Source organism: Centroberyx gerrardi, chromosome 19, assembly GCF_048128805.1.
Source record: "Centroberyx gerrardi isolate f3 chromosome 19, fCenGer3.hap1.cur.20231027, whole genome shotgun sequence".
NCBI lineage: Eukaryota > Metazoa > Chordata > Actinopteri > Beryciformes > Berycidae > Centroberyx > Centroberyx gerrardi.
Window position 1 is genome coordinate 12,626,287 of NC_136015.1, and position 25,155 is coordinate 12,651,441.

The window sequence follows — 25,155 nt, forward strand, 5'->3', positions numbered from 1 at the left end:
CAGTCAAGCTCAGCCGATATCAGACAATACCTCTTCAGGTCTTACAGGGTCAACTCGTCTCCACTCTTCTAAATCTACTCCACTGCCTTTTACTAGACTTACCATCCCACACTGCCGTTGATACACAAATACTGTACTTGTAATGATGACAGTCAGCTTCGGCTTTGAAGAAAAGACCATGTTGTTGTGGATTGTCAATCTGATCTCACACCAGCTTTGCCATATAAATGATATCTGAAGAGCAATGGCAACCATCTATAATGTTACAATACTGACGCTGAGTTTGGGTTCGGGATTACTTGAGCATGTGCAAAAATGTGACGATCACCATGAGTTCTGAAAGAAAACAAATATTAAAAGGGAAAAAAAAGGAAAAATGTTTGTGGGTGCTGACTCATTCCCATGATGGAAATATTTCACGTTTCATGTTTCTTCTTCATCTCAAACGGCCTGATGTGTGTGATGTTAGGATGATGTGTGTGTACTGTATATGTGTTTCCTCTAGGTCACAATAAACTCCTAAACCTGTGACTCTGATTATTATTGGCTCAGATGTGGTTTTAACTATTTATTTATATTTCAGGCTCTGTGCTATAATGGGAATGGATTTAAGTCAGGGTTGGTTGCACACAGTCATGCCTCCATTTTTACAGTCTTTCATTGTCTTTACCAGTCAGTCAGTGTGTGTGTGTGTGTGTGTGTGACTCTGACTTCTGTCACATCTCAAGGTGTGATTTCGACCTGTGACCTCTACTGCTGACAATCAGAATTGTATCTTAAACTTTGAACTGAGCCGCTCCTACCTCTCCTGCCATCTTCCGCTTGTTTGTGATATGTTCAAGAAAACAATAAGAAAAAGAAGTAAAGAGAGGAGTTGAAGGAATGGGTGATAGAGAAAGAGAAGTTAAAAAAAAGATGGGTAAAGGTAGGCAGACGAGAGAGAGAGAGAGAATCCAGAGAGTCGGAGACAGAGAGAGACGGAGTGCGACAGGGAGAATGTTCCCCTGTGGGTTTTTAGCACCGCTGTGTGACAAACTGCACAGAGACTCAATGTTCAAACATTATTAAACAACTCAGTGTTTTCTCTGGCTAAGCCTCTCTGCTCAGTGCGGCCCCGGACCCCGATCAGGTTTCATCAAAAGGACCCTCGCCGTCCCTCCTTCAGCTCTGCGTCCTCCTCCTCCCTGTCCTCTCTCTAGGACTTTTTATTAGAGCCTGAGTCAAAAATCAATGGTCTGAAGTGATTTTATTCCCACTGAGCCACGTCCACAGCACCAGCAACTCCACTGTTCAACACTGGAATGATTACTCAAGAGATTTGATGTCCGGCAAGTGTTTTTTTTTATTGTAAAAAGGACCATCTTTGTAAGACAACAGACACAAACAATTCACAGTGGGGGAATAAAGACACAAAACAGTGAGTAAAAAAAACATCTCCACCACTATCATCATCATCACACTCATCCCAGTTAGTCACTATACCGTATGTCCCTATCACTGAACTGTATGTTTAGTGCACAAAATAAAGTATAAAAACATTCAGGATGTGGAGCTGCAGTGACCAATCAGAGCCTCTTACAATATCTAATAAATACAAGCTGGGGAGAGTTGGTACTGTTTTGTTGTTCGTGTTTGTTTTTCAGTGTTTAGCCAGAGCTTCCAATGTGCGCTATTCATCCTCATCCAGGAATTCATCCATAAACTGCACCACCTCCCCCTGTGGACACACACACACACACACACACACACACACACACACACACACACACACACACACACACACACACACACACACACACACACACAACATGAGAAAAAATAAACCAGAGAGAACTCAAGAGGTGCGTGATTGCTTGAAAGTGACATTTACATTGAGTGACTTTGCATATTTCCTCCCACTCACAGTTATATCTGTGATTTTTCATACCTGGCATTACTAAACAGATTACAGGTAGGAACTGAATGGTATTTACCACATTCAGCATGTAATCCTGGTTTATGTTTGGTCGCCCTGATAAGCACAGTCCTACTGCTGCATCATAATGACATAACGAAATGCCGGTGTCATGCTGCCACCCCATGGCCATCTGTGGTATTGCAGCCTGATAAACACAGGGGCCACATTGTACTGCAGGGCGTCATGTGACTAAACTGAGGAATCCGGGTTTTTTCCATACTTTACAAGCAGAGACCCTATGAGAGCTACAAATACCCTAAACCACACCACAGCTGACTTTATGGGGAATCATGCAGGTCTATTTTAAGCGTAGATTTACATCTCGTCCTCCCTTGCCTCAACCCAAGATAACCTTCTGGAAGCATCCTGGGACACACCCGCATGCGCACACAAAAACACACACACAAATATGTAAATACAGGCACCAACCTCGTCTTCGCTCGCCAGGCGCTGTCTGGAGAACTCCAGCATCTGTAGCTGCATAGTGGTCTGGTTGTAGTACCGCACTGCCTCCTGTAACACACACACACACACACAGGGAAAGAAGGGTGCGTTTGTGTCTGCATCTTCTGAAACAAAGAGAAAATGGGGACAAGAACTGTGTGTATGTGTGTGTGTGTGTGTGTGTGTGTGTGATCATTCATGTGTCTCACTGGTCTAGGGAGGAAGTCCTCTTCTGTCAGCCCCCATTTGTCTTTGTGGAACTGGTAGTAGGCCACGTTGTTCTTCATGACTTGATCACTGGGGTCGAACAGCATGTAACTGGCCACGCATGGCACTCCGTTCTTCAGGTCGTTCACTGAAAAGAAAACAACAATACTTTGGAATTGCAACTTACGGCACATTTAGCACAAGCCACTGAAATAGCAGTTAGAATTCACAGGTACGAGGCGTTTATAGCTTCGAGCATCCACCAGGGTTGCTGTAACATGAATCTTCTCAATCAGTAATGTAATCTTCCTTGATAAAAGCTATAGCACAGAGGACTCCCAAGTGTGGACGGTTGCAAAGTTAGGCGTAAGTCAGCGATAATAAAACCATAACAACGCACTACTCACATTTGTAATAGGCGAACTGCAGGTAGTGGTACATGGTGGCTACGAACTTCTCCACGACGAATCCTCCTACGACAGGCGTCAGGTCATTCTCACACCTCACCTTCCTCTCTAGGACCTCTGTGTAGTGATCTGGAGGGGGAAGGTTATTAAATAAATAGCTCAATAAATCAAAGCTCTGCACTAGAACTGTTGGTGAACTCTAAGGATGTGTGTCAGAAAGACGACAGATGAAGAATAAGAAGAAATGGAGAAATAGCAAGAAATGCAGGAATGGAGAAGGGGTGAAATGAAAGAAAAGAACAAGGCAGAGGCAGAGGCAGAGGAGGCTTTTGATCTAGAAAACAATAAGAATGGATCAGGGAGTATGGATAGACTGAGGCACTGATGGGATAAACACAGGGATATAGGGGTAAACTGACCAGCTATGGAGGGGTAGAAGTCTTTGAAGTCTTTGACCTCCCTGGCGCCCTCCGACGCGGCCAGACACTCGTCGTAGACCTTGAAGAAGTCCCGCAGCGCCAGCTCCATGTCTGACACTGAGGTACGGTAGTTATCCCCATTATACGCCCTCACCGCACGCACAAACAATGTCTGGAACAGCAAACACAACAAACATCAGGAAATATAACAATTCAGCCACAGTTGTTTAATGTTAATTAGGGGTACGACTGTAGGCAATTCACATGGTTAATGAGCATTTTCTCATCTAGGTCAATGGTGCCTCATGTGTAATAGTAAAGTGTAGTGTTTTTGTGAATGAATGGTATCACTGTTGCTTTCTATACCAGGGATTCCCTAACTTTTCCCTGTCAAGAACCCCCAAAAAGATACACATTAGACCACGGACCCCCTTTTGATGAGATTTTGTCCCCAGGAACACACATCTGAGAAGGTGTTTTGTGGGTTGGATCTGATTTTCTAGAGAATTATATAACTACTGTACTGTAAATGGGGAGGGGGCAGTGAAACCTCTGATCAAAACAGTCCTCCTTATAAATTCTCTAGTGAGTGAAATAACAGCGTAGTGAAATTAAACTACTCCTCATTTTGCTGGGGACCCCCTGCAGCCCTCCCAAAGACCCTTGGAGGTCCCCGAACCACACTTTGGGAACCACTGGTCCATGACCCTGTTCTACCCTGATAGCTATAGGCTAGCTTAGCCTGCCCACCGCAGGCTGCTACCACATCAAACCTACCACACCCACACAGCCAAGAATAGGAAGGCTTGTGTGCATGGCAATACAGACATGTGTGCATGTGGTATGGGTGTAACGCTTGTGTGCACGCAGTCTTCCCTTTGTGCACTTAAGAATCCAACTTAAAGTGTGTCTCAGGTGTGTGTGTGTGTGTGTGTGTGTGTGTACCTCATAGGATTTGGTCTCCAGGTCTTTGAGGTGTTCGTCGGCCCCCGGCAGACTCCTGTAGTAGGCCATGTTCTTCTGCATCATCTCATCATCTGGGTGCTTCAGCAGGAAGGTGTGGGCTGCAGACACCGCCTTGGCCAGCTTGTCCGACTGGGAGGAAGAACACAAACACATTCAAAACTTTTATTTACGTTTGTGCTCATCAATTCAGGAAACTAAAAATGCACCCAGAAAAATCCTTAAAGGTCTCTATTCATTCCCTAACCCCTAATCCTGATCTTAACCCTCACCACTACATGCCTAACCTAAACCTAATGCTAATTTTAACCTTAACCATAAACCTCAGTCCTAACCCTAAACCAACACCTTGCAGAAGTCAGGACTGGCAAAATATCCTCATTTAGAGTATTTTCCTCATCTTTATATCCTTGTGAGGATAGAAGTACAAGAAAACACAGATACACACAAGTAAAAGTTAAGGATCTCCCCTTTTGGAGAATAGAGCCCCCCTTATGCATCCGTGGCACGTATGTGACGTCAGAACCCCTTTAAGGAAAAAGCATCGCTTCCATATCAATGTCAGTGTGACTGTGAGGTTTAGGAGAAAGGTTGGACGCACTGTAATTATCCCCGGTGATGTAGTGGGAAATAAAAAGTTGGGTAAACCATGACTTCCCGGTCGGTGATCATCATAAGGTAAACAACCACCAAATAATATTGTCAAAAAAACATGAATTTATCTTTTCCTCCATTAAAAACCCCTATTCTCACACATCAGTTTGATACTTCAGATGTTGCATGCCATAAATCTGGGTCATAAAGATTGATCTCCGCATAAGAAGATGAGTCAACTGAGTTAACCCCCACCCCCCCACCCCCCCACCCCCAGTTTAACAAACTACTGAAATCTCTGCTCACTTTGAAGTACGCATACTGCAAGTATCGGTACGGCTCTCTCCTCTCAAACTCGTCCACGGTGTCCCGGCTGGGCATGGTCTGCCTGAACGCGGGCAGCCCCTGCTTGCAGCGCTTCAGGCACTGCGCCCTCCTCATAACGTTCCCAAACACCCGCAGCTCGGGAAACTCCGCAAACTTCTCCTCGTCGTCCAGCCGCAGGGAGCTGCAGTTCAGGTTGCAGAAGGCCTCGCTGTCCCGCAGCAGCCGGTACAGCCGGAGAGACACCTCCAGGTACTCCACGGTCTCCTGCCACTTCTCCCCGGTGTACTGGTCCAACGCGTATTTGTACGCGGAGTCCAGCGGCATGAGCTCGTGCCTCGGGAAGCTCCTGAAGCTGTATTTCTCATATTGGGAATGCACTACGGTGATGCAAAAGGCGAATAACAGTACCGAGAAGAGTTGAGAAGTGGTGGAGGGTGCCATTTTTAAGTTTTCTAAATGGTGGGGCGGCTGGGATACGTCTCCGGATTGCTGGTGTGCGTGGGTCTCTAGGACCGCCTCTAGTCCCACCACGTATCCGGACACAGCCTCCCCTCCCCCGGCCACAGGGCAGGAATAGTCGCGCTGGCGGGTGGGGGCCGCCGGAGCTGCTCCTCCCACCAAATCACTGCTGTTGTTCTGGTGCTATGTAACAACTCTTGTAGTAACCATTTGTGAGAGAATAGACATTTTTTTCTATTGAATCTCGTGCTTTTTGTGGGCTGTAGTCCCACAACTTTTAGGAGGGGTTCAAGTCTACAATTTGTCATTTTTATTCCATTTTAAAACTGACCAAGGACGTTCTATTTTATACAGTAGGCCTAGTTTTCTTTAAAATGGTATTCTTTTCTCGGTCACTAATTAGACCCCTGGTGAAAACAGAGAGTCCCTCCCCCCTCCCGTTGCCACGTAGAGACATTCCTGCCTGGGAAATTTAGAGTCTCCCCCCTCCAAAGTCGTTACAGATTAATCCCACTAACACCAGGGTCCCAGTGCAACATCCATTAACAGCTAGGTTTATGCGCACTGGGCTCATCAAAGTTTGACTGCAAATCAGAGGCAGAGTAAAGTTTGTGCATATACTAGTTTGAAGGGGTCCCGAGGGGATGGTGTGTGCAGCTGTGTGGAGACCCCTACGTTACCACGTTGACACATCTGAGAGGCTGCACTGCGCATGAGCACTACGTGGTGCCCAAATTATCCCATTCAATTCCGAGCTGGATCAAGCCAGCCACAGAGAGACAGAACGAGACAGGAAAGAGGAGATTTTGCCTTCAAATTAAAAGCGTAATATTTGATCTTTGGATTTCTCTGAGTAGTTTTGACAACTCCTATATGCCTATACATTCATCTTCCACAACCATTGGAGCTCCCATTCTACAGCCTTTAATAACAACTATGTCCCTACTATGGAATATTAACTTTTTAAAGTAGCAGACATCCTTCCAGTTGTTTAGTAAGTCTGGTATTGAGTCTTTCGTTGTGTATTTTTGGCAGTCTTATGGCATCTTGGATAGGTCTATATGAGCATGAATATGTGCTGTGCAAATGACTTTAATCCAATTAGGCTTGTATGTTCATTTACTACAGATCACCACCTATATTCTTTATTTCCACTTTGATACTCAAAACAAAATTACCCAAAACAAAAAAATGCAACATAATTATCACCAATAAGGCTTTTATTTTCAAAGCTGCAGCCGGATGTGCTATGTTTTCTGGCTGAATTGACACTGGTTTACTCCCGGACAGGGACCGGAGGCAGGACGTTTATCCAAATCGGAGCAGAGGAACCGAATGTACCGGGGAAGAGGCACGGAGCGCACGTACAGGCCGCACTTCTAGTCAGTTACCATAGTCAGAGGGTTATCAGCTGTGAAAATGATCCAGTGCGTCCACAGGCTGTTGTGTCTGTCGGTTCTGGTGGCGTTCGCCGCCTGCAACGCTCCTCCGGTACCGTTAGACGACATCATCATTGAGAAAACTTTTGTGCCAGAGCAGTGTGGACGCGCAGTGAAAGTAGGCGACTATGTCAGGTATCACTACAACGGCGTGTTCCCCGACGGAAAGAAGTTCGACTCCAGGTAAGCAGCGCGCGGTGGAGAACTTTGTCTTGTCCGTGCAGACCGTGACCGTGCATGCAACAGCGTGCGCGATGCGTAAAGGCGTAGTGCGCGTTTTATGGGTCGCCCCTGTAAGCCACGCAAGCAGGCAGGCAGGCAGTGAGCTGTGGTTCTACATGCATAACCTAGACCAGCGGCTCCAAAACCTTTTCATGTCTAAGACCCCTAAACAGCTTACACCCGGACCCCCATTTGATCACGGTTTGTCTGATAGATCCCCATCTGAGGAGAGTTTTGTTAATAGAGGTGACTTTATACAGTAATAGCCTACTGTCTATAGGATAGGTGGGGTGGTAACAGTGAGTGAAATGAAACAAAATAGCCATCCTCGTCCTTTCTCTTACTAACTAATGAATGAAATTAAACTGTTCTTCATTTTGCTGGGGACCTCCCTGGAACCCCTTCAAGGACCCCTGGAGGTCCCTGAACCCCACTTTGGGAACCACTGGCCTACTCAACAGTAACAACTGAAATGTCTGCCTGTATGATATTTTAACAAGGCACAGGCTGCTAGGATAATTGAGTTTAAATCTCTCTACCTGAATGATTTTTGCCCCAAGCACAAAAAATATGAGAAACATCTTACATGCAAGATGGACAAACTAATAGGATTTCCACGTGTTCATTCATTCCTGAGTCCTGTTGGACCACTCTGGACCCTGGCCAACGTTATGTGACGTCTTGTGAAGGTTTCGTCCAAGTGAGGTTTTTCTGAAGGAACAAACAGATGAGTCAGTGAGAGTTGAGTGATTTAGTGGTTTCTCCCTCAGTTGTTATCCTGCTGCAAATATAGACCTATATAATGTGCACATTTGAAGATGTGTGTGTGAGAGAGAGCTATATAATGCACTATTTTCTGCATGAAAGCTGGAACGGGGGTCAATAGCAAAGACCCTTTGCCAGAACCCTCAAGGAATAGGCTTCCTTTTAGGGAATTGTTTATAGTGTTTGGAGGCAAGGGGATGAACAAATGTAAGTTTAAATGTTCTCACAGGTATATATAAGGATGCGTCTGTATGTGTGTGTGTGTGTGTGTGTGTGTTGCAGCTACGACCGTGGCAGCACCTACAACGTGTATGTAGGGAAGAAGCAGCTGATCGAGGGGATGGACAAAGCCCTCGTGGGGATGTGTGTCAACGAGAGAAGACTGGTCAAGATCCCACCGCAACTGGCCTATGGAAAACGGGGATATGGTAAGTGTGTGTGTGTGTGTGTTTGTGTCTGTGATGCTCTTTATGTCACATCAACACAACTCAATTTCCCATAATACTGCTGATTGAGTGTTTCGGTTTCATTCAGCTGCATTAGAGAGGAAGTAACGAGGGTCTGAGGATCTGAATCTGTGAGAAATTACAGAATATAGCGTGTTCTCTATTGCGCTTTAGGACAAGACTGGTGTTTCTCTGCTAGTGATAAATACCCAGATGAGTGAGCGGACACAGACTCACGGCAGCTCGCACAACACACCATAACAATGAGAGAACTCGGTTGAACACTGGCAGTAAAGCATGAAGGACAAAAAGTACTGATGAAAGTATTGTGTTGTAGTAGAATAGGTCGTGTAGCCAGAGAGGAAGTGCGTTGCTCCCAAGCATCCATGTTGGATGATGTCAGCGGGACATCACAGAGCAGGAAGCGGGTCAGAGGAAGCTGCTTTGGATCCAGATTTTCAGCTGTTAGTAATTCCAATGCAAATATTGGAATGCAAGCATCGGGCAACGGAGCTTTCCTACAGGTCTTAGTCTGTGCGGGGGCAGAGGCTGTTTGTTTTTCTCATCTGCATGTGAACCTAAACAAAACCGGGTCACTGTACATAGTGGAGTTTGCTTGTCTGTGTGCATGTTTGTCTGAGAAAATGCTAATGGAGGTATTTGCATATGGTGTTAGTGATGAGAGGAAAAATGCCAGGGCCATGTTTGCATGTAGAGACTAGTGTGGGGGTGTGTGTGTGTGTGTGTGTGTGTGTGAACGAGTAATATAATGGGAGAGAGAAGAGATAGGGGGGCATGTGTGGACAGGTAAAAGCTGAGGGTGTGTCCTCTACTACAAGATCATATGGGAGGGAAATATGAGCAGGGGGGAGAAAAAGAAAGAGAAAGTAATCTGAAAGAAGAAAAGAGAGGGGTGAGGAGGGAGGCAGGGAGGGATTTTGGAGGAGGGTGAAAGAATTTTAAACCAGGAGAGAGATCTGCCAGCTCTCCAGTAGTAAAGATTTAATCATTGCCACCCACAAAATCCCCCGCTCCCCTTCCCCCTCCTCCCGCTCCCATCTCTGCAGCTTGACCCCCTTTCTCCAAATCTGTAAATCTGTGGAGCGTGTCAAAGCTGCACTAGGCCGCTTCACACAGTGAATCCGAACTGCAGTGAGAGGTAACTGTGAAAAATGTGAACTTCAATACCCAGAAATCATGTGATGTGACGTCAGTAAACTTCACACGGCACACTCATGTTTACCAACCCGGCCGGTCCGTGATGCTTTATACCAAAGGAAACCAAAGAGACGAGAGAGGGAAAAGATCTAACGCTGGTGAGTGCAGCTTTCTCTGGACAGGGAGCTGCTCGCTGCTGTTTGTATTTCACTCAGAGGTTTTGATTTGTCTCTTCCTGTGGGCTGAGAAGTGACCGCACTCAACACCATTCACTATTTCATTTGGGCAAATAGAGTGAATCTACAGGGTCTCAGTTAGGGGGGATGGGATGCTCCTCTCTGTTTCAGGCAGCCCCACTTTGTGATTTAGGCTGATAAGACGGGTGTGTTTTTACATAAAAGTCTTGCATAGTGTAGTTGTAAGTTCAGGGAACAAGTCACACTGATGTTCTTATTTTGATGTGGGCCTGGGAAGTCCTTGAAAGTTTGTAGGTTTGAAAATAAAATAAAATAAGGCCTTGCAAGTTTTTGAAAATGAATGGATGGCCTTGAAAGTACTTGATTTTTTAATAAATTATAGAACCCAAATTTATCAATATGTCCCAGCTCTCTGAACCTGTGTCCTAGCATCAGCACTTTACATCCTGAGGGAAACCCTATGATAGATTTATTTCTCATGATGCAGCAGTTTTGATGAACGATTTCACCATGATATCTTGACAAGATCATGGATAAAACTACAAGGCCCAAACCTCCGCCAACGCTGAACAATTCTCCAACTTACTGTTACACACAAAGACATAATATCTGTCACTCAGATTAGATGTAAAATTTCTCGACCCTGCAAACATCCCCTTAGGATTTTGAATCAAGTCTCTGTCTCCATTAGTTTCTTAGGCAAAGGCTGATCTGTCCACCAAATTTAATGGAAATCAGTTCATAAGTTTCTGAGATATCCTGACAGACAAAATAACCGGGGTGAAAACATATCCTCCTTGGCACAGGTAAAAATGAGGCCTCTATGATGTCTAATGTCATGTCATCTAATGTCAAGTCTTACCCCAGAACTTGCCGATTTGATTCCTTGAATTTCACCAAACAAGACCTTGAAAGTCATTGAAAAGCCCTTGAATTTGACATCCGAGTGAGTGTGGGAACCCGGTTTTCTTTCGAACTGCACGCCAAAGTCGTTTCCAAGCTTCTTTGTAATATAACTCAAATACGGTTCCTCAAACAGCGGTGGTTTGTGGTTTGGGTTGTGATCAGATTGTAAACAAGAAGACAAAGCGGACTGGCCAGGGAGGGAGCGCAGAGAAACGGGAAATAACGAGAAACTGAAAGAGACCGAAACGATGTGCGGAGATGTAGGTGTGTAGAGAGACTGTTTTCACCTGTGTGTGAGAGAGAGGGAGATTGAAAGTCCAGAATTGAAAGGAATGGCCCGTTCTCCTCTCCTCCCCCAGGCGACATCATCCCCCCTGACTCCATCCTCCACTTTGACGTTCTGCTGCTGGACGTGTGGAACCCGGACGACGGCGTTCAGATCAACACCTACTACACCCCTCCCATCTGCTCTAGGAAGGTGGAGGTGTCCGACTACGTGCGCTACCACTACAACGGGACCCTGCTGGACGGGACGCTCTTTGATTCCAGGTGTGACGCATGGAAACACACATGCACGTACACCCTAAACAAACATATACACACAAGCATCACATTGCACATGACTGATATCTGTATTCCTGTCCCCTCTCTCCTCCAGCCACACCCGTCTGCGTACCTACGACACTTACGTTGGGATCGGCTGGCTGATCGCTGGTATGGACCAGGGACTGCTGGGAATGTGTGTCGGAGAGAGACGCATCGTCACTATGCCTCCGTCACTTGGATATGGCGAGAATGGAGACGGTGGGTGTTTACGAGTCCTTTCTTAATCTCTTCCAGTGGGCGTTTTAACACTAAGGAAGTCTTAAGTGTGTTCACAGTCCTTAAACAAAGACGTTCACGAGTAAAAAGCCTTCAGGAATTCCCAAGGCCTCGATGCTGCGGTGGAAAGCAACAGGTGCTGCAGTTGCACACTTGGAGCACATGGGAGCAGCACATCACACACATAGGCAGTGAAACCATACCATGTCACTTTTTTCACTCTTTCTCACTCTTCTTATGTATAGAGAATAGAGAGTTTCCTAGAGGTATTTTCATTTTCTCTAAAAAAAACAGCAAGGTTTTAGCTCATAAACTTTGACAAATTCGGTTTTCATGATTGTCTTTACTTTTACATCCATTTTCCAGCGCACCACACTTTCATTCAGTGGCATGCTGTTTGATTCAGAGACTCCTGTTAACTTGCTCACCAGATTTTAACCCATTCATGAAAGCAGGAAGAGTGTGTTTTTTAGATTAGTGACCAAAAAAGTCATTGTACATCTGTGATTCTGTCTTACCTCTTTCTCTAACCCTCCCTCTCTTTCCCTCTCTGTCTGTTTGTCCCATCTCTACACTCTCCCCCTTCTCTAATAGTAATATACTCTAATCTGTCTCCCATTTCCCCTCCCTCCTTTACTCTCCAGGCAGCGACATCCCAGGACAGGCGTCTCTGGTGTTCGACGTTGTGCTGCTGGACCTCCACAACCCCAGAGACGGGATCACAGTGACCAATCAGAAGGTGCCTGAGTCCTGCACCAGGAAGAGTGTCGCCGGAGACTTTGTACGCTACCACTACAACGGTTCACTCCTCGATGGAACGTTCTTCGACTCCAGGTGTGTGTGTGTGTGTGTTTTCTCTCATATTCATTATGTTTCTTAATAGTGCAGAATGGCTTAAGGGTGAAGCTTTGGATTATTCAATCTTTTTACCTGTTTTATGTCTGATATTCCTCAAGTATCCTGAGGGTGGCAGCATCTTTCCATGAACTAAATAGACAAGTTCTGAGAGATGACCTGAAACTTGAAAAACCACAACTGGAAACTTCCTGATTCCATTGTGTAATATCACAACTTCCTTTGCATAATATTGCAGTATCTTCTCTGGCCTGTTATTTTCAATTGCAAAAATGAAATGTTCAGAGTGCCATGTGACCAGGTATAAACATCAACTGCCAATTTGCATTTGCGAACAGATTTTTGTTTTAAACAAAAAGTACAGTCGAGACAAGGGTTCAAAGGGTGAATGTTCTCCTGTGAAACCCACAAGAGGAAGTGTCACTGTTATTTCCTTTTCCATCCTTTGTTTAGACAATTCACTAAGAGGGGGTGGGGGGTGGTGGTGGGGTTTGAGTTTGGTAGAAGATATGATTTGTGGAAGTTAGTTCTGAAGAAAAGGAAACGAAAATTATTAGAGTTATCTTTATAGACTTACCTTGCCTACCATGTGAGCACATGGTTCTCTTATACCTGGTTTGATCCTTTAGGGCCCTGGAAGTTTCCCATAGATTACTGAACACCAGCTGGACTTTCAATGCACATGTCTGATCGGCACACAAAGGGTGGTGATTTATAACCTCCATAACCTTGTGGAGTAAACCAATGTAGCCTCACTTGTTACTTTGCAAAAATTCTTCCAAACATTCTGTCTGAGCCTCAAGGATGTTCCCTTTGCACACAGATAAGACCCAGTCTGTTTTCCTCGGGGTCGCCTCCTCCCACTGACAGTTCCCAGCTTTTAAGAAAACCATAAATTAGCAAGAATCAGTGTTTACTTTCACCAAGTTAATTTGACTGTCTCTCACAACTGCTTTGAAATTCTGAAACTCAATAGATATTCATGTAACTCCTAACATACACACAAACACATGTGCTTGGGAGCAAGAATTTCTGAGTCTCTACTCTATAACTGAGTATGTACTGTGTATTGTAAGCAAATAGCAAACTTAGCAGATTGACTGTGATTGTTTCTGAAATGAAATGAATCATGTCCTATCATTTGTTGAATTACTGAACCCAGGATAAGCCAAACAGCTGTATGGTGCAGCTGAATAATGTTTGTCATAACGCTGTCTATTCTACAGCTACTCTCGTAATCGTACCTATGACACCTATGTGGGTCGGGGCTATGTGATCGCCGGCATGGACGAGGGTCTGATCGGAGTCTGCATCGGAGAGACGCGCACCATCACCATCCCCCCACACCTCGCCTATGGAGAGGAGGGCACAGGTGTGTGTGTGGAAAGTTTACATATTCTTGTGTGTACTAGCATTGTGATCCTTTCACATTTTATACTCCTTTGGGCTGCTGCCTTTTTGATATTGGATCCTTTTTTGTGTTTTTCTTGCCCTCTTCGTCTCAGGTTCTAAGATCCCAGGTTCGGCTGTGCTGGTGTTTGACGTTCACATCATAGACTTCCACAACCCATCGGACAATACTGAGGTCACCATCACTTACAAGCCGGAGGTCTGTGACAAGCAAACCAAGAAGGGAGACTTTGTCAAATATCACTACAACGCATCTCTGATGGACGGCTCGCCCATCGACTCAACGTGAGTAAAACTGCATGTCTGTGAGTTGTTGATCGGTCGGACCGGAGGGAAATGTCCCAGGAGACCGAAGAAACGTACAGAGAAATACTTTAAGAGATTTCCGCCAAAATTCAAGTAGCCGACCTCACCTCTTGGCACAAAATCACAGCAAACAAGCAAGGAGCATTTCGCAGAGAGACTAGCAGAGGAGAGCCGCCACTACCGGCACCTCAATGATTCAGTCTCCTCCAAACTTTTTCACGCAGCCATTCTCGTAGCGATCAAGTTCAAGTCGACTGCATTTTCCTCTGTGGGTTAAATACAATATATGGACCTTGTTCTATCTAGTGTCCTAATGATGTGCCCTGTGCAACCTGCTACACACGTATAAACAGGGGTTGCAAATTGGGACAGGGGTTGCAAATAAGCTCTGGTTAGAAACCCTCAAGCAATGCATGTGTTTCTTGTTTTTAACCTGTAACAATGTCTATTTGCATTGTCCCTGACAAATAAACAAATAAATGAATAAATATCTGGCACGCCCGCAAGTGCTGCACACAATGCAAACCACACAGTCGCAGTCCGCAAGTTCAACACAGTCTTTGCTGTTAAAGGTTGTACTTCCTCCCCACTCACCCTTCACCCCACCATCAGCTACCAGGCTGCCAGGCTGTTCATTTCCTCTGCAGGTGCAGTCTGTTGATTTTTCTCCATAAAAGGTTGTAGTCCTTTCTTGTTCTCCTCAGCTGACGGCGAGTCACAAGACCCGCTCCTCGTTGCGTCAGAAGGCCTTGAAGGCCTGCACACATCATGTAGGAGTGACACCAGTTTCACTCACACAAATATCTTACTATTTGAAGTTTCTGGAATCTGGATTTGGCACACTAACCCAATTTCCCCAAAGGGATTATTAAAAATATAATTAGATCTTTATGCATTCCTACCAAGCTATGGCTGCCTGACTCGTTTACAGCTGACCCATTCACTTGATGAAATGTCACCAGAGTGTTCTAGTGATGCCTAAACTCCTTTAATGTGCCATCACAAGTCGTCATCCTGACCGTGAGAAAGTGATCAGATGTTTACAAGGGAAGACGACCTTGTATCAAGCCTCCTGATGTAAATCACTTTGGGAAGACAGCTGAACAAACCTGTCCCATTCTCACTCGGGAAAACCAATGAATATGTAAAAAAAAAAAAGCATTTACTCAGTTATCTATCATCTGAAGGTTTGACATATTTATACAGGTGTGTTTATGTTGAGAACACACACACAATTTATGAAAAATGTGAACTTTATGCTAATTTATTTGTAAAACTGGTCTTACACTTCTTCTGTTTAACAGGATCTACAGGAGAAATAAGGAATAGGTTTTAAAGAGCACTATGAGAAGAAACATAATCTGTTGTGTCATGACAGGATGTTTGGTTGCTTCATAACAGATACTTCGATAAGAAACTGAAATGATACAATCATTGCTAATCTCTCTCTCTCTCTCTCTCTCTCTCTCTGTCATTCTCTCTCTATCTCACTTTATTTCAGGCATAATTATGGAAAGACATACAACATCGTCCTGGGAGCCAACCAGGTGGTGCCGGGGATGGAGGAGGGACTGAAGGACATGTGTGTGGGGGAGAGGAGACACCTTATCATCCCCCCTCACCTGGGCTATGGGGAGAGAGGAGTCAGTAAGTCACTCTCTCACACACACACACACACACACACACAAATACACATGGAGTATACTGTGATTGCGAGACTTGAGACACTTTCATCACACAAATACATGATGGCCAGATTGACAGCGGAGCAACAACACAACCTGAATTTGAATATATGAGTACTATCTCAACTCAACCCCAAAGATTTTGTGCAATAATAATACAGAATATATGTGGTTAAGGACATTAAAACAAAAACATCCATATAGCTCCATAAAGCTGAGATGGGTTCTTACTGATGAGGGGGACATGGGGTGTTAAGAGTAGTCTTATGTGTTTATTTCTTCCTCTGCTGGGCTCCTCTTTTCGTCTTGTGTTTGTCAAATATAGAATTCAAAAATAGGATTCCTCTCTTTTCTTGCACCTAGGCATGTATAAAATATGTGTAAATATGACCATGGGCAGCTGAAATGAACACAACCAGCAGGGGTGCTGCTGATCACTTTCCCTCGCTAGATGTCCATAGACATTCTTGCTCCCAGCTCGTTTGTGTGTGTGTGTGTGTGTGTGTGTGTGTGTGCGCTTGTGTGTTCTTGTCCCTGCTTTTTATCATAGTTTGTGTGGGGAGGGCAATGTATCCACCATTTTTAGTCAAGGTTCAACTAAAACCAAAATGGCAGAGAAGCGCAATTCTTGCTCAAAGTATAAAAATAATCTTTTAATTTGTTTCAACATTGCTCAAATTAAGGATGTCTTGTGTGTGTGTGTAGCTGATGAGGTTCCAGGTAGCGCTGTGCTGGTGTTTGACATTGAGCTGATGGAGATGGAGGAGGGGCTTCCTGAAGGCTACATGTTCATCTGGAACGAGGACGTCTCCCCCGACCTCTTCACTGAGATGGACAAGGACAACAACAAGCAGGTGGAGCCGTCTGAGGTACGCCTGCTTCCCCTCCTGATCCCTTGTTTCCATCTTCCATACAGCCATACTTTGAAATACCTGGATGTGCATCTGAACAACTTTCCCATTTGTGCCTTCTTCCATCTCTCTCCTCCATTTTCTCTCTTATCTTTTCCTCCCCTTCCTGTTTCCCCTTCCCTCCCTCCGCTCCCACAGTTCACCGACTACATCTTGCTGCAGGTGAACGAGGGCAAAGGTCGCCTGGCGCCCGGCTTCGATCCCTACCGCATCATCGACAACATGTTCTCCAACCAGGACCGCGACGGAGACGGAAAGATCACAGAGGCGGAGTTCAAACTCAAAGCAGACGAAGCTGCCACCCACGACGAGCTATGACGGGGTGCAAGACTTGGGTCAGGGAGTGGGGTGAGGGGTGCACGGGGAGGGAGAGGGGGAGTTAGAGGGTAGATTTTGTGGGTGGTATGGGGGTAACAGTAGAAGGAGATGGCACAGGGTTTTATGTGTACAGTAAGCCAAAAAGAAATGTGCTGAGAGGGATTTCTAATGTTGAAAACTGATGCGAGGATGCAGAATGAGATGAGAGTCAAAGGGCGTCTTGTCCTTTTAAGTATAGAGTCTGAGAAGAAAGTACGAAATCGAAGAAGAATGTAAGAATGACATTCAGAACTAAATGTTTAATGAAAAAAAAAAGAAAAAACACCTATTTTGAGGACATTGATGATGGTGATTGCCTTCTGTTTACCTCCTCTCACATCAAGTTCTTTATGTCTTTTGTGTCGTGTTATTTTTTGTGTGACATTTTTATATTGAAGGGTACAAAAGTGCTCGCATCTGAGAGAACAAATCAGTGCCTCACTCCATGCTCTCTGCGTTTGACACTCCTTGGGTCATTTGCCCCTCCGTCTAACTTTTATTGTTCTTAACATTTTGTGGTTGCGTGAAACTTTCATTCCACTTCATCGAGTCTCCAACTGTTTCTAAAAAGTCGTGACAGTCTCTTGGGTCTCACTTAGTCTCGTTACTCCAGACTATCAGTATATCACTCATTTATTTTAGTAGTGAAAACAAACAGGACAGATTGATCATTTAACATGAATTCCATATTTTCTCCAATCAGCTTTGTGCAAGTTGGGATAACATTTCATTCAGATGGTTTACAGCTGAAACTCACTACTGTTTTCACTTTTTATCTGTTCAGATGCCTTCTGTGTTTTCTGCTGTCAAAACCGACCTCCCACCTGACACTGAAACTCCCTAAATCCTGAAATATTATTGTGGCTATCTAGTTTTTAATTGCTAGTTTTTCTATCACTCGTCTTTGCCTCCACCCAAAACTCAACACCCGACCCCTGTTTAGGATTGTGTGTGTTTGTGTGTGTGTGTGTGTGTGTGTTTGTGAGAGAAAGAGAAAAGAGAGAGAGCGAGCGAGAGAGAGAGTAGGTTAGTGTGGTTTTTTTTTTTACTTTTTCATGCACGAGAATACTGAGGCTTGATGATAATGATGTCAACACAAAAGTTCCATTTGAATAAATGACCAGATCTACCTATATATGCTTTGATTGTGCCTGTTCTTTTCTTGAATGCATCTCTGTAGCACCTGTGTCTCCTGCCTGCTTCACTCCCCTGCCTGTCTGGTAGTAAACAGACTAGAGAGAGTTATCAATGACAGGCTGAGTCAGTCTCTTGCAGTTGAGTAGTGTTTATTGCGTGCACACGGAGACAATACAGTTCATCATAGCATCCCAAGGAGGAGAAAGTGATTTCTCCTTTTACACAGTGATACAAACAAGTTGATGTACATGAGCTAAACAGAGAAGTGATTATTTTTAATCATGCACTGTCTGGTTCTAACTGATTTCCAAGAACTGCTGACCTTTGAAATATACCTTGTCAGCAAATAATTACTAAATCAAGTTAACCAGCAGGAAGAAGTTGTTTTTAGGGACAGTTACAACTGTGTCAGCAAAAACGTTATAGGAGAAGTTAAAACAGTCAGTAGAAAGGTCACTTATGGGGCTATTTCATTAAATGTTATCAAAATATTACATTAGATATTAGTAAACTATGCATTATATATAGCAATTTTCGGTAACACTTTATTTGAAGGGGGGTGAATAAAGCTGACATAACACTGTCATAACTATGTCATGACAACTGACATGAACATGAATTAGACGTCATTAAGTGTCATTCGGTTGAGAATGTCACTTTCAATGCAAAGTTGACACTGTTCTAGATGTCTGCATTGAAAGTGACATTATCAACCGAATGACACTTAATGACAACAGTCGTAAACATTCATAACGTCTAATTCATATTCATGTCAGTTGTCATGTCATAGTTATGACAGTGTTATGTCAGCCTTATTCACCCCCCTTCAAATAAAGTGTTACCCAATTTTCTCTAACAGCCGGTGACAGTGAGGAGGGATCGGATCTGTCTAACTGAAAACCTGCTTTTTTTTCTTTTTTCTGTCATTTGACTCTCTATTGGGTAAAGCGACTCATCTTTTATGTGCTTTTATTACAACTTGTTTCTGAGTCAATGTCACTGTTTCTGAGGATGAAATGTAAAATGTGTAGGATAATCATCTGGACTCCAGCCTGTTGGACTTCAAATAGCCCAGAGATGGAGCTCAATCTGCCACTGATTAAGCTGCGATGGTTGAGTCACTCTTGTCTCATGAGCAGACATGGTTTTAACAAATAAAAAGTAGGTCCGAACACAGAAATATGCTCCACCAAAAGTCTGCAAATTCTGTGCACCAAGACCAATTCAGGATGAAACACTGTTTGTTTATACAGAATGAACTTATGTTGGAGTTTATTTCTGTGTCTGGGCCTACTTGGGTCTCCAGAGTCTGGCATTGTAAGAGTCCTGCTATCAGCCTACCCACTCCACTGGAAGCACTCTCACTCAAATTCCCTAAGTGTCACTAACCTGCAACTCTGTACCCCGACCCGGGACAACAGCTTTTATACCCTTCGCTGGGCCCTCACCAACAATGTCAATTATCACTAATCACTTCCAGTACATAACATATGTTGTGGATACAAGTTTCTAGATAGATAGATATAAGATAGATATAATTGTATTAATGTGGCACTCCTCAACAAACAAGTCAAACAAAGCAACAAACACAATAACCCCCCAAAAAAAGGAAGTTGAGGACCACTCATCAAGAGTTACGAGACACAGGCTAAAAACAATACACATAAAAAAGATACTAGAATATATATATACATATGTATATACATACATACACACAAATATACACACACATAAGTACATACATTCGTACAGATACATTGATACACATATACATACATACACACACACACGAAAAAAATAAAATAAAATAAAATAAAGGTCATATTACACACACATAAACACAAAGGATATAAAACAATCTTAATATTGCATTATAAAATTTAGACACATGAATGAATGTCTTCTGTTGAGAATGAGGTGGCAAGCTTTGGCACATTCATGGATACAATATTTACCAGCTAAAACTACACACAATTTATTTAAATCATCATACTCATTAAAATTTGCAACATGGTTTGAAAGTTGAAAAATTGATTCAGAACGAATGTCTGTAGTTCACAGTGTAAGAGTACATGGGCTTCTGATTCAATAGAAGCATTATTACACAGGGCACAGAACCGTCTATCAGCTGGGTGTTTGTGTACCTACCAGTTTCTAAAGGTGCAACTCCACATCTGAATTTAGCAAAGGCGCTTCTGTGCTGCCTTGATAAGATACTTTGTACATATGGTTCTGTATCAAAAGCACTTTTAAATAGGCAATAAGTGCGCAGTTTGTTACCCTCAGGTTTATTTATTAACTGAAACCATTTCTGTTCATCACTCTCTGATACTGCAATGTCAAAATTCTTTAAGTCATTTCTTGAATAGACTCTATCTGTGCGGGCAAGGTGGGACATATGCAAGGAGCTAAAAAAAGTTCTCACAGTGTACATATAATTTTTTACATTAGTCAATTGGGAACCCCACAGAAACACACGTTTACGGAGTCGACTATCAGGCATGCTACAAAGCCTCTGCCAATTCTTAAAAAAACATGACCACTGGCGTTGCCATAGAGTTTTCCAACCCATATCACCCTGTATGGCAGCAGTTGGGGTGTATTTACCAACTCCTATGTAAAATCTGCATGCTCGGTTAAAGACGGTATTAACATTTCTAGGTCAAACATTTAGATTAGCTTTCTCAGCAGATGAAGGCTGGCAGATGAAGTCATTCTGCCACAAGTTAACCACAAGCTGTTCCATTTCCTCTGTGGGTGTACTCATGTCTTCCTTTCAAGAAGTTTATTGTCTTCCATAAGCAGTGTTTTGCTTGGTCACCCAGACTGAAGTCTCACTCCAACCTTATTCACTTTTACCCTGACAGTGAAGTGACCAAGGCCTTTCAACCTAGCTTGTGCCCTCGAGCCAAATGTAGGGAGGTCACCCCTGTTTCAACTTGGTTCTTGTAAATGAGAACCTTTAGAAAACTAATTCTACCATAATTAGTCAGCTACTTCGCTCTTCTCATTCGATGGCCCCCCCTGAACTCTGTTGATGGTTTTTACGCACAAGTAATTTTGGTCTGGGGAATTAACACTCAGACTCAGGATGATTTGACTACACTACCATTTCACTTGTGTGCAGAGCTGAGGAGGGCGAACACTTGCCTACACAGGAAACTGCACTTCTTGTAACTTGCGGTTGACACACACAAGAGTATAAAATAAGTAAGAGTATATTTTAATTTACTTTTAATTTACTTTTTTAATTCATCTCCCTCTCTTTCACCATCTTCCCGGGGGGAATCGCCTCCTCCTCTCTCTCCCTACTCCCCCTGTGGGAGAAAAACCTTCAGTTGGGCCAGATGTCTTCAGGTCCTCAACCACACTTCTTCATTACCATTAATTAAATAATTCAGACAAATTCAGTAGAGTTCAATATAAGATAGGTTTACCGCAAAATCACAAAGGGTACATGTAAACCAAGCTGATCCATGGAGCAACTGGCTTTATTTCAAAATACATCTTCTTTTATGCCCTTTTACATTCTCCTCCCATTATGGGCTTTAGTGGTGAGTTTACCTCATACCGGTCTTCCCTTAAACTTTCATCTTCTTTGATACACCATTGTTTACCTATCACAGGGTTTTCTTATCGTTCACCTTAATTAACGGTGTCTACTCCCTCAACCATCTCTGTGTCTAGAATGGTCAGGTGGAGATAAAATATTTCCAGTTTAAACAAGGACCAATTAAACTAGCCACTGTCTTATCTGTTTCAGGTCAGGTCAAAGGCATGAGAGATGTGCTGAACAGCAGTTTGTAAATTTCCACACAGAGATGAGCTTCTCATAATAGGATTAAAGACATAAAATAGTATTCTTAAAAATAATAACTTTATACAAACGAATGTCATCATATAACTAATATGTGAAGGGTCTGACAAAGGATTCACATCTTCAGGTCCTTTTTCCACCTTCTGACCCCCCCTCACATCATGGTCCACCTAGACAGATGATCTGCTTCAAATCATTAAATGCAAATATGTGCAAATATATATATTTCTGTTTGATTATATTGGTCAAGTATAGATTATGCATTGATTATGGAAATAACATACTTTCCTTTAAAGGTGAAGATAACATAACCCAATGCTATAAAATGGCACATAAATTTCCCACACCCCTCTAGCCTCTCCTCTCCTCTGCCATCGCCCGACACCACCGGAGCTGACATGGTGTAGGCTTCCAGTCAAGCCCTTGTGCAAAGCCCTCTGTGTGGCCTGAAACTTGCCTGTACAAGCTGCTTCTATTCCCCCCCCCCCCCCCCCCCCCATCACAACCAACGAAAGCGAGAACAAGAAACCACACGGTTGAACTGAACTGGTAATACATATCGACTGAGTCAACACGTACTGGAAAAAATGTCACACTTGTCTTAACATGAGGTAAATCTTGTGTGTGGTGCATGAGACTCATTTGTGTGTAAATCCTTCACAAAGTTCAGTATGAAGATATGTGTGTGTGTTTTATGCATGACATGTGAAACCTGTTTTGTGTGTAACCTGGACAGTATAAGAAACTGGAGAAGTTAATGTACGGGGCCTTTTTGGACAACTGCAGTGGAGCTCTTTGTCTCTCCGTAGAAAGATAATATTTTCTTAAATTCTTGCTAGTGTTAGTAGAGCAGAGCTCAAAAAAGCCATTTTACTGTAATTTCGAAGGCTTTTTATACTGCCCAGGCTCAAGAAGTTACACAGAAAAGTAATTTTTTTTTTTTTTATCCAAACTTCACACAAACTTTATGCAAATGAGTTACACACAAACAGTCACACACCTCACACACACCTTACCTCACATGGAACTTCAGTCTTTTGGCCACAAGTGTGTGTTTTCTCCCACAGCGTGTCCATTCAGTTCAAGTTTATTACAGTTCAGTCTCTTTTTTATGATAATTCAGTGCAATGTTTATGTTCATTAATCTTGCTTTTGTCGTCTGTAATGAATAATAAGGGGTGAATTTGAAGCAGCTGTGCAAGAAGCGTTTCAGATTACAAAGAGAGCATGCACCAGGCGCAGCAGAAGAGAAGAGGAGAGGAGAGGAGAGGAGAGAAGAGAAGAGAAGAGAAGAGAAGAGAAGAGAAGAGAAGAGAAGACTAGAGAAGACTAGAGAAGAGAAGAGAAGAGATTTTGTAGAGGGCCTGTTGCTTGTAGACTGGAAGCCTTACACCATGTTAGGCTTGGTGGCATCAATCCCACTTTCTCCAACAGCAGCTCTATTCATTTGTCATTCTTCTCAGCTGACAGAGGGTCACTGTCCTCCTTGTCGTGCAGTTTGTTCGACAGCTGCACTCTCGTTTGAAGCCCTACTGCGAGGCCGAGGATGACCTCTGGGTATATTTAGGGTATACAGAGTAAGAAGGGCTCTTAGGAGAAACCCAGAGCATCAGTGTAATTGGGTGTTTCCCATGGATGATGTTCTGCTCAGACAGGAAGAATCAGGCGTGGACCACAGAGTAGCTTTCTTAATGCAGGTTTAATATGGCCGGTTTAATTCAGTGTCACAGACAAGCATGTAACAATGAAATGACAAAAAGGAGTAGGGGAAGGCCAGTTATATAGATCAGAGTAAGCAACCTCTGTTCCCTCTCTCAGTTCCAAAGTACATACCTTAACCTTACATGGTGCCGAAACACATATGGATAATATAAGCAATGATCCTCAGGTAAGACGGTCTAACATCGACAATGTTCCAGACGTGCTGGCTCCATGTCCACACGCCAGAAAACTCATGTTCGTACATGGATATATGCATACATGAATGTAAAAATATAATATCAATCAGATTATTAGCCTGATAGGGAATATGAGGGAAATGTGCTTGTAGTAACGACATGGTGACGAGGGTGTGCAGGGGAAGTAAATGAAAATGATCAAAGACCTTGAAAAGATCTTGTTCAACAAATCAAAATGCCGACTGATGATAAATTACCCAAGGAGTCCTCCAGGCTGGTGGGAAACATGAGAGAGCACAATTAAATTCATAAGAAAATTATATTGGAAAGGAATTATAATATATCTTCAAAACTTTTTTCAGTAACACTTTAGATTAGGGAACACATATTAACTATTAATAAGCTGCTTATTAACATGCATATTAGTAGTGTATTGGTTCATTATTAGTCATTGCAAACCACTTATTAGCACCTTATTCTGCATCATATTCTACAAGTATAGCCCATAAACTATGAGTTTTCCCTCAATAGCCTCCTAATTACTGCTTATAGCAGTCAATAAGGCTTTTAGTGTGCTTTGTTTAGTATGGGGCTTATAAGGTGCTAATATTCTTATTGAGATAAATTATTAAACTATTGAGGGAAAACCCATAGTTAGAGTTATGTGTTCCCTAATGTAAAGTGTTACCCTTTTTTCAACAAACTATGGACTGTCATGGCATTTTCATGACTAATTTTAGGCTACTTGGTTTAGGCTTGAGTTAAAATCAACCTTTTGCTGTTTTTAGGATTGTGCATTGCAGTGTCAGTCGGTCGCTCTGTTCACCACTTTTGGTCACGTGGGTGAAAGTGTGCCGCAGGGAGTTCAATTGCGGGAGACCCGAGTTCGATTCCCGGCAGGGACGCTTCCACAAAATTCAATGTCGCGAGGCTGGTCGACTCTCAGTCTTGTTCAGGAATATCTCTGTGTCCTTGTTTACATATGGATATCAAAGAAGAAGACACATTTTGATTAAAATTTCATAATTTATTTGCGTCACTTAGGCT

At 43.3% G+C, this 25,155-nt stretch overlaps 2 protein-coding genes across 2 annotated transcripts; one reads left to right on the forward strand and one right to left on the reverse strand.

The window, feature by feature from the left end:
* Nucleotides 1-1,332: 1,332 nt before the first annotated feature.
* crtap (cartilage associated protein) lies at nt 1,333-5,860 on the reverse strand. The gene is made up of 7 exons (XM_071904629.2): nt 5,298-5,860; nt 4,380-4,529; nt 3,435-3,606; nt 3,016-3,144; nt 2,611-2,756; nt 2,387-2,470; nt 1,333-1,717 (listed from the first exon to the last, which is right to left on the reverse strand). The coding sequence occupies exons 1-7, from the start codon at nt 5,757-5,759 to the stop codon at nt 1,670-1,672; spliced, it is 1,191 nt and encodes a 396-aa protein (XP_071760730.1). The 5' UTR covers nt 5,760-5,860; the 3' UTR covers nt 1,333-1,669.
* A 1,298-nt stretch (nt 5,861-7,158) lies between these two features.
* On the forward strand, nt 7,159-17,242 carry fkbp9 (FKBP prolyl isomerase 9). The gene is made up of 10 exons (XM_071904606.2): nt 7,159-7,399; nt 8,486-8,631; nt 11,270-11,459; nt 11,569-11,714; nt 12,377-12,566; nt 13,814-13,959; nt 14,093-14,282; nt 15,805-15,950; nt 16,694-16,857; nt 17,038-17,242. The coding sequence occupies exons 1-10, from the start codon at nt 7,197-7,199 to the stop codon at nt 17,215-17,217; spliced, it is 1,701 nt and encodes a 566-aa protein (XP_071760707.1). The 5' UTR covers nt 7,159-7,196; the 3' UTR covers nt 17,218-17,242.
* The last annotated feature ends 7,913 nt before the right edge of the window (nt 17,243-25,155 follow it).

Excerpts from the sequence above, each read along its gene's own strand:
- fkbp9 (XM_071904606.2), top strand. The coding sequence starts at position 7,197 with ATGATCCAGTGCGTCCACAGGCTGTTGTGTCTGTCGGTTCTGGTGGCG. Across the intron at positions 15,951-16,693 it reads CTATGGGGAGAGAGGAGTCA|CTGATGAGGTTCCAGGTAGC; the intron begins GTAAGTCACTCT and ends GTGTGTGTGTAG. Across the intron at positions 16,858-17,037 it reads AGCAGGTGGAGCCGTCTGAG|TTCACCGACTACATCTTGCT; the intron begins GTACGCCTGCTT and ends CCGCTCCCACAG.
- crtap (XM_071904629.2), bottom strand. The coding sequence starts at position 5,759 with ATGGCACCCTCCACCACTTCTCAACTCTTCTCGGTACTGTTATTCGCC. Across the intron at positions 3,145-3,434 it reads CTTCTACCCCTCCATAGCTG|ATCACTACACAGAGGTCCTA; the intron begins GTCAGTTTACCC and ends TTCCCCCTCCAG. Across the intron at positions 2,757-3,015 it reads GCAGTTCGCCTATTACAAAT|TGAACGACCTGAAGAACGGA; the intron begins GTGAGTAGTGCG and ends TTTTCTTTTCAG.